General features: G+C 41.2%; 1 protein-coding gene across 1 annotated transcript in view; it reads right to left on the bottom strand.

Moving 5' to 3' along the window:
* Positions 1-6691, bottom strand: part of RGS22 (regulator of G protein signaling 22) — a 131326-nt gene extending 124635 nt beyond the window's left edge. Inside the window, exons 1-2 of the mRNA XM_046642526.1 lie at positions 6566-6691; positions 6010-6038 (exon numbers count right to left, since the gene is read on the bottom strand). Coding sequence (XP_046498482.1) covers positions 6010-6038; positions 6566-6590 — 54 coding nt within the window. The 5' untranslated portion in view covers positions 6591-6691. The remainder of the gene's footprint in view (positions 1-6009; positions 6039-6565) is intronic.
* Between the last annotated feature and the right edge of the window lie 3872 nt (positions 6692-10563).

Below are 10563 nucleotides of genomic sequence, written 5' to 3'. Positions count from 1 at the left end.
ATACTACTCAGCTGTAAAACAGAACAAAAGCATTCCATTTGCAATAATATGGATGGACCTTGAGGGAATTATGCTAAGTGAAATAAGCCAGTTAGAGAAGGACAATCTCTGTATGACTCCACTCATATGAGGAATTTAAAAATGTAGACAGAGAGAACAGATTGGTGGCTACCAGGGGAGAGGTGGGGTGGGGGGTGGGCACAGGGGGTGCAGTGCTGCACCTGCAATACGACTGACAATCAATAATGTACAACTGAAATTTTACAAGTTTGTAACCTATCATTAACTCAATAAAAAAAAAAAAAGAAAGTATATCTTGCTTAGAGCCAGCCCTTATGGCCTAGTGGTTAAACTTCAGTGTGCTCTGCTTCAGCAGCCCAGGTTCGGTTCCCAGGTGTGGAACCACAATATTCATCTGTCAGTAACCATGCTGTGACAGTGGCTCACACAGAAGAACTAGAAGGACTTACAACTAGAATATACAACTATATACTGGTCTTTGGAGAGGAGAAAAAAAAAAGGGAAATATATCTTGCTTAGATCAAAGGAGTTTGGGAAATTTAAGAGCCAAAACTCTGTTCATCAGATCCTCACTGGTTCACAAAATTGTATTATATTATGAATGGAATATATGAAGGAGGGAGAAAATAAGAGTGGCTCATTCAATGAAGAGCAAAAGCATGGACTCTCCTCCTTCTGTTCCCAAGGGTCATCATCACATAGTACAATCAGCATCTACCTAGCAGTACTTTTCCATTTGGTTTCCATTCTTCCTCTCCTGGAGGAAGCTCTCAAAGGCCTGGGGAAGGTAAAGGAACCTCTTAACTCCCTGCTGTCTAATCATACTCTCTAATCATGAAATGTTTAGATGAAGCCTACTTGACTTCAGTCCATTCATTTGGCCAAATACCCTAAGGCTTTCTCCTGTATAAAATTCCCTACAATCCGATATTCTAATTTAAAAGAGAGAGTATCTCACACCCTTTATCACCTTTTCTCCAATTCTACACGTTACCTATGGATAAAACACTTCTCTGAGACCTAATGAACATGTGGTTCAAACCTCACAATGCACACTTAAATACAAACCATGTATACTCTTAATGTTTCACATTAAAGGTCATTTATCCAATGAGAAGGTATATTACTTTTGAGAATAGTGACTGACAATGTATGTCCCCAACAGTGCCTAATACAGCAATTAGTGCAAGTACTTGCTTAGTATACTTGTTGACTAACTTATTGGTGGAACTTCTAACGCAGTTTCTGCGGTTTCAAAAAGCATCAAAGAATTTGATTCCAACCAGAGAATTGGACTCCATAGAGATGAAAGAATTCCAAATAGCCTAACACTTTCCAAAGGACCTCTGTGATCCATCTCAGTTTCCAAATGACTTGTTCAAAACAATTCTGGCATCTAGCTCTGTATTCTGTTAAGGAAAGAAAGGGAACATGGGGAAAGTGGAAGAGGTGCCTACATCCACCTGCTCCTGCCCTCCACCATTTCCATATAATGCCACCTAGTACATCAACCCAAGGGCATGCTCACAGTTCCTCGAACCCAAATGATGCACAGTTTACCATATTTACAATTTGAAAAAATAAACACCAAGTAGTCATTAATTTTCATGTAATTAGATAGTCTTGTTCATCAGGACTGGAAATATGGATCTTTTTGCATATTACATTAGAATAATAACAATATCCTCACCCTTGGGAAATGCTCTGAGTTTATTACAACTTCATTCAACATATACAAATAACAGAATATGAATTTGAACACACAAGTAAAATACAGTAAATAGTGCTTGAAACTACAGTCTCTCAATTTAACGGTAAAATAAATGGCATCTTTTTTTTTTAAATGGCATCTGCTTTGAAAGTTAATGAAACTGTGGGGTTTTTTAATAAAAGAAAACCTTCAATAAAATGGATTATAGTACAAAATTGTTACTCCACAAAGACTACTTTTGAGGCGTGACATATCTACCAGCATAGTTTCAAACAATTTTTAAGGCACAAGAAAAAAATTCGATTATTTTGGATTTAAGAGTCAAGTACTTAAGTCTTTAATATTAATTTATTTTCTATCTAAAAGTTAAAAAGAATTTTAAGAGTCACTCTCACTTTAAACTTTTCTCAACATATACTTAACACATAATCAAATCTCAATGTATCATAAAGCAGTCTAAACTCTACTATTCTAGCTATGATTTATATTTCAGTTTTTATGGAATATGAAAACAAGAGAAGCTGGAATTGAGGGAAGTAATGAAAAGAAGTATTCACTTTACCACTTTTATTGTTTGAATTATTTACAAGAATGTATTCATACATTGTCCAAAGGAACTAATGAAAGAACTGAATATATTAAGTTTTTTGTATATATTTTCCCTAAGAGAATTATCAAAAACCAATTAAATACAAAGTTAATAAAGACACTAAAATAGAAAAATGCCAGGAGAGAGGTGCCTAAGAAATAAAGAATATATATCAAATAAAGCTTTGCAAAAAAATTAAGTGAAACAAATTATACTAATTATTATATATTAAAATATCCATCAACCAAAATGTATTAACCATCTAATAGCATATTCTGGGCATTGTACTTCAAACTCGAGGTAATATTAAGGTGTACTGAGACATGGCACCAGCCCTGTAAGAGTTCATAATTTTGTGAAGAAATTGCAAAATTTACATATGAAAAGTTAAAATATACACAAGGCAATGTGTCCTTGACAACAAATGATTTATTCCAAATGAGTTAGTCTCTCCTTTGAGTATGAAGATCCCATGTAAAGGTTAAAATATTTTGCATATGTTCACAACAGCATTGTACTTTTTAGATCCACTGACTGAGAAAATACAATACAAAAATAGTTCCTTTGAATATAGGAGCACTTTATGTTAGTATATGGCTCTGCTGCCAACGATGGAAAACCAAAATAACACTCTTTAAATAAAACAGAAGTTTATTCTTCTCATGTAATCATAAGCAGTTCAGGACTGGCATTGTGGCTTCCCAAATATCAGGAGCCCAGGTCCCTTTGATCTTGTGACTCCATCATCCTCAAGATGCCACTTCTACCTCATGATCCAAAATGACTGCTTCAGCTCAAGCATCACATCCTCATTCCAGCCAGCAGGAAAGAAGAAAAAGGGCATGTTCTCTCCTGTTATAATAGTTCTCTCCACTTAGAAGTATTAGAATCAGAATGACCCAGGTTCTAATTGTGGCTCAACTACTTACTAGCTGTGTGACCCAGGGGTCAGTCAGTCAATCTCTGTAAATATCAGCTTTTCAGAAGTAGGACCTGACACCTCTGTTTACATTCCATTGATCAAAATTTGGTTACATGGCCACATTTAGCTGCAAGGGAGGCTAGAAAATGTAGTCTTTATTCTGGAGAGCAATATGTCTAGTATGTATCACGGAAAAGAGTAGAATGTATTTTGGGGAACTAGAGATCTCTGCCACACAGTTTTTTCTGAGAATATTAATGAGAAAAAATATGTTTACACTTTTGAAAAACAGAGGGAAATATATGTGCAAGATATATGAATTATTTAATCTACAGATAATGCTTGGTGAATATATGAATTTGAGGATTTGGCCACGAACTGGTCTCAACTGAAAGCTGCACAGAGCTCAAAGGCAGTCTGGATGATTTTAGGTTGGAAAGATTTCAAGGAGGAGATGAGCTGGGCCTTGAAGAATGTGCAAGATTGTGAAATAGATGGGGGAGGGCAAGTGAGACAAAACTCAACAGCAGAGGCAAGGAGGCAAGTGGGGCAGTTTGGCTGGAGCAGAAGGCATGTGGAAGTACTTTACAAACCAAAAACAGTATGAACATTGTCTTTATCACACTGAAAGCATTGGGAGGTAACATTAAAGAAGGTTGAAAAGTTACAGAAAAGATTCTGAAAGCTAAAGGGAGGCGTTTGACATTCTGGCTCTACCAGTTACAAGATTTGTGAACTGTGACTTCCTCATCTATGAAATGTGGGTGTTAATAACTAACTAATAGGATTGTTTTGAGGTTAAATACTAACATATAGTCAGCATTCAATAAATAGTAGGATTAATAAAAGCGCTCAGCAATCGAGTAACATGGTAAGTTGTTAAAAGAGTTAACAGCAACCTGATAGCCAGGGTGGAGTGATGGAAGAAGGAAAAATCTCAAAGTAGACAGAGCAAAGCAATAGCAAGTAATCCAGCACAGTTGACGCACAGGAGTTTGCACTTTATGCTTTAGGCAAAGAAAAATTGGAACTGGCAGAGGGAATATTGGAGGCAGGGATATCAGTTAGGACTACTGCCAAAGTCCAGGCCCAGGGATGAGGGCCTGAAATAAGACAGTAGCTGTGAGGATGGAGAAAAAGATCTGGCTGTGAAAGGAACTTGGGAAATGACTGAACGCAGAAGGTGAAGAAAAAGGAAGGAGGGTTCTGGCTTGCATGACTGAATGGCTAGCCATAACATTAACCAAATTAAGAAAAAGAGGGAGAAAAACAAAATGGGGGGGAACAAGTTCAGTTTAGACTGTTCAGGTGATGCAGGGACATCCAGATGATGAAGGTGCCCAATAACCCAATGGATATAGAGTTCTGACATCAGAAGAGGTGTCTGGGCTGGAGGTGTGTAGATCTGGAAGCCCTGTGAAATAAGGGTAGCTGAAACTAGCATAGGAGCAGAGCTCACCCAGAGGAAGCCCGTAGAACAGAATCTTGAAAGGTCAACACTTTCACAGGCAAAGAAAAAGAGAAGCCAGAAAAAGGAACATAAAAATGAAAGATGGGAGAACTGGGAGACAGTGGCATCAAAGACATCAAGAGAAAGAGGTGTGGCGATATCAGGCTGTTATGAGTTCCCAGACAGTTGCAAAGACCTAACGAGGTTAGTAAACTGCTCAAATTTTAAGTGTCATGTTGGTGAGTGCTCTTCAGAGAGTTTATGCTGGAACTCTATGGAGAAGATTAGGTGGCTCCAGAAATGCTGACCTCCTGCTAGAATGAAGAAAAGTTCATGAAGCAGTTTAAAGAAATTTGCCACTACACAGATTTATACCAAGGCAGCAAGAAGACGGATTGAGTTTCTGACATGCTCTTCATGCCTCTATCTTGGTCTCTCTCTCAGTAGTGGACAAGAGGTCTGAAAGGATGAAAGTGGAAGCTGCTAGCAGATGCAGCATTAGCTCTCTCCTCTCAAAGCCCCTGCTAGATCACGAACTTTTTGAGACTTGTCCTCAGCATCTAGCACCACACTACAAATACAGAGGCACTCAAGTTTGTTGAATAAATAGCCAAAAGCAAATAAGATAATTAGCTAACAAGAGAGAAGTGCTGGAGGACATAAGTAAATAATACAGAGAAGTGGTTAGAGCTCTTGGGATCAAACTCAGACCTTAGTAGGAATTAGGCTCTGCTCCCTCCTGTCTGGCTATTTAACCTTGGGAAAGTTCCTTAAATACACAGTAGGAATTACAATAGAACCCACCCAAAGCATAGCACTCGCCTAAATGACAACGTTTATAATGTTCTTGACAAAGGACTTATTATTCAACTCTCCAGAAGTCTGTCCTTAAAATATTTAGTACATTTTTAAAGGTATTAAAACTAAAAATTGACCACTTATTATCAATCAATCAATGCCATCTACCAATGTTTACTGCAAACAGGAACTGCACAGCCACATCACAATAAAACCATGGAGATAAAACCTACCCCTCACGGAGTTTAGAGACATTAAACGAGGTCGTTTATGTAAAAGAACCTCAACAGTGAATAGAATCCACCATAAAAATCACTTGGCTCCTTCTTAAAAATGTACCTGTTAAAGAATGTAAAGAAGTCTTGTACTCAGAACCGTTGTTACTAAGCCAAAGCTTCTATTATATTCATCTGGCAAAAAGGAGAAAAGAAAATACACAGCTTTTTTTCTACCATCTATGATTTGCTATTTTTAAAAAGCCAAGGAAAAAAATAAGTAGCCCTCTAAATTGTACTTACAAAATCTTCCTCTGTAATAGCTGGTGGCTCTGAAACAAGATAAAATATTACATTATCTCACTCACATCTGATTTCCTTTTAAAGTAAATGAAATAATTTGAGACAGCATCCAACCCTGCTTCATGCATGGGAAAGCTCAGTAAAATTTTGGCCCTCTCTTCATTCTCTGCACATGGATTGAATTTTAAGTTGGAATTCAAGGTGGAAGTGGGGAGGAAAGGCCTCTGGATCCAGCTTGGTCACTAATTCACTGTGACCCTGGACTTAACCTTAAAAGATGGAGGCCTCCATTATTCCTGCTGCAAAACGCAGAATTAAGCAAGATAAAATAAGATGGTGCCAAGGAGGCAGTATAAATGGGGGTCGGGGTGGGGGTGAAATGCGTAATAAAATGCTACGACAGAGCCGAGGGACCAGTTTTTCGAACGCTTGGTAGAGGGGACGCCGGGCGAGCAGCACAGGCCGGGGGCAGTGCGCGGTCCGGCCGGGCTTCGCCCCCGTCGACGGGAGCGGCGGACCGCGCGCCCCGGCCCCGGCCCCGCCCCCGCCCCCCTACCGGTGGTGAGCCGCCTCTGGGGCATGCCGCCGTCGCCCGCGCCCGGCGCCCGCGCGGGCCGTCAGGGCCCCATGCGCGCGGGCCCAGCGCCCGTCCTGAGGGCCCGGCTCTCCCCGGGAGGGACGCGGACGCGGCCGGCGCGCGGGCCTGGGCTGCGCCGGCCTGTGTGGCCCCCGCCTCGCCCGAGTTGCTATGGAGCTTCGACAATGCGACCAGCGGGCGGCCCCGGGCCTGGGCGCGGCGCCCGAGGCCAGCGCGGTCACGCGCCTTTCGGGGCCCCTGGGCCGAGGAAGGGACACGCGGGCCGCCCCAGCCTGTCCTCCTCCGGGCCAGGGGCGTGAGCCGCCGCCAACGGCTGGGGGACCACGCGCGCCCCGACCCCGGCGCGGCCACCCGGGAGGGCCCCGGAGACGCGCGTCGCCCTTAAAGACCGAACTAGCCGCGGACTCGTTACTGTGGTGACCGCGGCTCAGGCCTGTTCTCCCTCAGCAAGACGGCGCCCGCCCGGGAAATTTGACGCCCCACAGTGAGAAAAGCCCCGCCGGCAAGCCGGTGCGGGAGGGGCCGGGCGAGCTGGTCCTGAGGAGAGGAAGAAACGGAAGACGCAGAGTCGGGCCTCAAGAGTTTTCCTGCTATCGATGGAGGACGTTCAACACACAGCTCTTGAGCTCATTCCCAGCTGTATGAAATGCCTGTATCAAGAGTTCAGTATTCATGTGCTTTAGGAACCAGATCTTCCCCCACACTTTTGCTCCAATCGACTAGGACTGCTGCATTTTCAAAATATTTAAGCTTTAAAAATTACCCGAGGCGGCTGTTGACGAGAGAACGATAAATTGAAGATTCCCGTAGTATGTATTCCGGAAAAAGTTATGATGGAAGAGTTTCAGGGAAAAGTGAGATTTGGAAAAAGAAAAATGATACTTCTAATTAGGAAAAAAAAAAAATTTAGAAAAGTCATGGCCAACTCAAATTTCCAGCCCAGACCTCTCCCTCTGAGCCTAAGAATCCTAAATCCAATTGCTTGCTGTACACAGCAGTGGCTCTTCCTTCCAAAGCAAAATGTTTAAAAGGAAATCTACATTTCCCCCATTCCTTATCTTCAAATTGCATCTTCCTCTATAAATCCCATGTTCATCAAGTAACTCAAGCCAGAAATCCCATATTCAGTCAAGCTGGAATCTTCTCTCCACTCCTACTACCTACCTCAGCCTTAGCACAGGCTTCCATTTGGACTGTTTAGAAACTTCCTAACTTGTTCCTCTTCCAATCTTTGCTTCCAGTGGAGTTCCCCTTAAATCCATTCTCCATGCTGAAAGCAAAATAATCTAACTGCAAATCTAACCTACTTAAAACCTTCAGTGGCTCCACATTTGCCTCCTACACTGTAAGAGCTGTTCCCAGGCTTGCCAGGGGCCTGCAGTCATGTAAATGCTTAAGCAAGCAAGGAGTAAAACAATGGGTGCTTGTATTGCAAGGAACCGTAACACCTGCCTAGTTAGTATATTTATTGCCTTTTCAATATTACATAGGCAAAGACAAAAATAAAACAATAAACTACTACCTTGGCCAAACAAAATCAGAGGGCCAAAGGAGGTCAGGGGAGAGCAGTGGAAAAAAACCGAAAGATAAGAGGAGGTGTGAGAGGACAGATCATGAAGGGCTTTGCCGGCCCTTGTAAAGGACTTGGGCTTTCATTTTGAGTGAAATGCAACCATAGGCAGTCTTGAAGGGAGAAGTGTCATGATTTTAATTTGAAAAGGTTCACTCTAGGTGCTGTATAGATAATGTAGATGGGCACAAGTAGAAGCAGGCAACGGCTGATGGTGGCTCAGACCAGGCTGGCAACAGTGACAGTTTTGAGAAGGACTCAGATTCTGCATACGTTTTAAAGGTAGATCCAAGATTTCCTGACAAGTTGGATGTGGGAATGAAACAAAGTAGTGGAGATAACTTGAAGGATTTGGGCATGAACAACTGGAAGGATGGAGTTGCCATCATCGGAGATGGCGAAGCTGTGAGTGGACCACACTGTGTGGAGAGTTTAAGTCTATTAGCCATCCAAGTGAAGATTTTCAGTTTGCAACTGATAAAGAGGCCTGGAATTTGGGAGATATAAATTTGAGAGTCGACATATAAATAGTCTTTTTAGGCATTTGCTTGTGCTGTTTCTGCCACTAGGAAGGCCCTTCTGGCCTTTATCAGGCAAAATTTTCTCATTCTTCACTACTATACTCAGCTTGGGTGTCTTTAGTATACTTTCCCATGAATTCCATTCATTGGATTCTCCTCTTGCTCCTGTATACCTGGTACAAACTCATATCTGAAAATTATATTAATATTACAGTAATTTGTACAGGGAGGTGCACCATCCCTCCTCACTGTCACCCACCAAACAGTAAACCGGAGATTGAAGGAGATATACTTTATCTTATCCCCCACCCCCAACTCCAGACCCTCTGCTGAGTGCCTACCACTCAGTACATATTTGTTGAAATATCTTCTCTCCATTGCAATCATTCTGCACTGTGCCCTGCTCACAGAAAAGATTTATCCCTGTTTTAGATAACTATACTGGGGCCGGCCCCGTGGCCAAGTGGTTAAGTTTGCGTGCTCCGCTGCAGCGGCCCAGGGTTTTACTGGTTCAGATCCTGGGTGCAGACATGGCACCACTCATCAGGCCATGCTGAGGTGGCATCCCATGTGCCACAACTAGAGGGACCCACAATTAAAATATACAACTATGTACCAGGGGGATTTTGGGAGAAAAAGCAGAAAGAAAAAAAAAAATGATTGGCAACAGTTGTTAGCTCAGGTGCCAATCTTTAAAAAAAAAGATAACTATACCAATAAAAAGTCAATAATTGAACATTAAGGCCAATTGAAATTGGCGAACACTTAGTGCACACTTACTATGAGCCTCTAGTAATAAGCCTAAGAGATTGGTATTATTATTCTCAACAGTTTAGGAAACTGAGACTTACGGAGGTGAGATAATTTGCTCAAAGACAAACAGCTTAAAAGTGTTGAAGCCACAAGCTGATCCAGGTCTGTCTGATCCAAAGCCTTTCTCTTGAACAACCATGCCGTGCAGGCTGTCTCTAAAAATCATCTCATGAGATTTAAAAAACAACACAAGAACCACAAAGATGGTAACTTGAACCCAAATGCATGGATTATAAACTATTCTAATGTTTTGGTGATTTTATTTTGGGGGTAACAACTTTATTGAGATGTAATTCATACATCATATAATTCACCTCTTTAAAGTATATAGTTCAATGGTTTTTAGTAGATTCAGAGTTGTGCTACTATCACCAGAATCAATTTTAGAACATTTTTATCACCTCAAAGAAACTCCATACTTAGCTATCATGTCCTATTCCCACCTCCCACCTACCTAAACAACCACTAAGCTACATTCTGTCTCTATTTCCCTATTCTGAACATTCCACAAAGATGGAATCACATCACATGTTGGTCTTTTGTGACTGGTTTCTTTCACTTAGCATAAGGCTTTTAAGATTCATCCATGTTGTAGCATGAATCAGTACTTCATTCTTTTTTTATTACTAAGTAATATTCCATTGTATGGATATACCATGATTTATCCATTCATCAGTTGATAGACATTTGGGTTGTTTGTACTTTTGGCTATTATGAATAATACGGCTATGAATATTCATGTACAAGTTTTTGTGTGGACATATGTTTTCATTTCTCTTGGCTATATACCTAGGAGTGGAATTCCTGGGTCAAAAGGTAATCCTATGTTTAATTGTTTGGCAACTCTATGCTTAACTTTTTGAAGAACTGCCAGACTATTTTCCAAATTGGCTAACCCATTTTATATTAATTAGCACCAGAAGTGGATGAGGCTTCTGAATTCCCCACATCCTCACTAACACTTGTTACCATCTAACTTTTTTATTACAGCCATTCTACTGGGTGTAAAGTGGTTATCTCTTTGTGGTTTTAATTTGCATTTCCCTGATGAC

This window comes from Equus quagga, chromosome 16 (genome assembly GCF_021613505.1).
Source record: "Equus quagga isolate Etosha38 chromosome 16, UCLA_HA_Equagga_1.0, whole genome shotgun sequence".
In the NCBI taxonomy this organism is placed as follows: Eukaryota; Metazoa; Chordata; class Mammalia; order Perissodactyla; family Equidae; genus Equus; species Equus quagga.
Note: the sequence above shows the minus strand (reverse complement) of the source record. Positions and strands in the feature narration are given on the sequence as shown.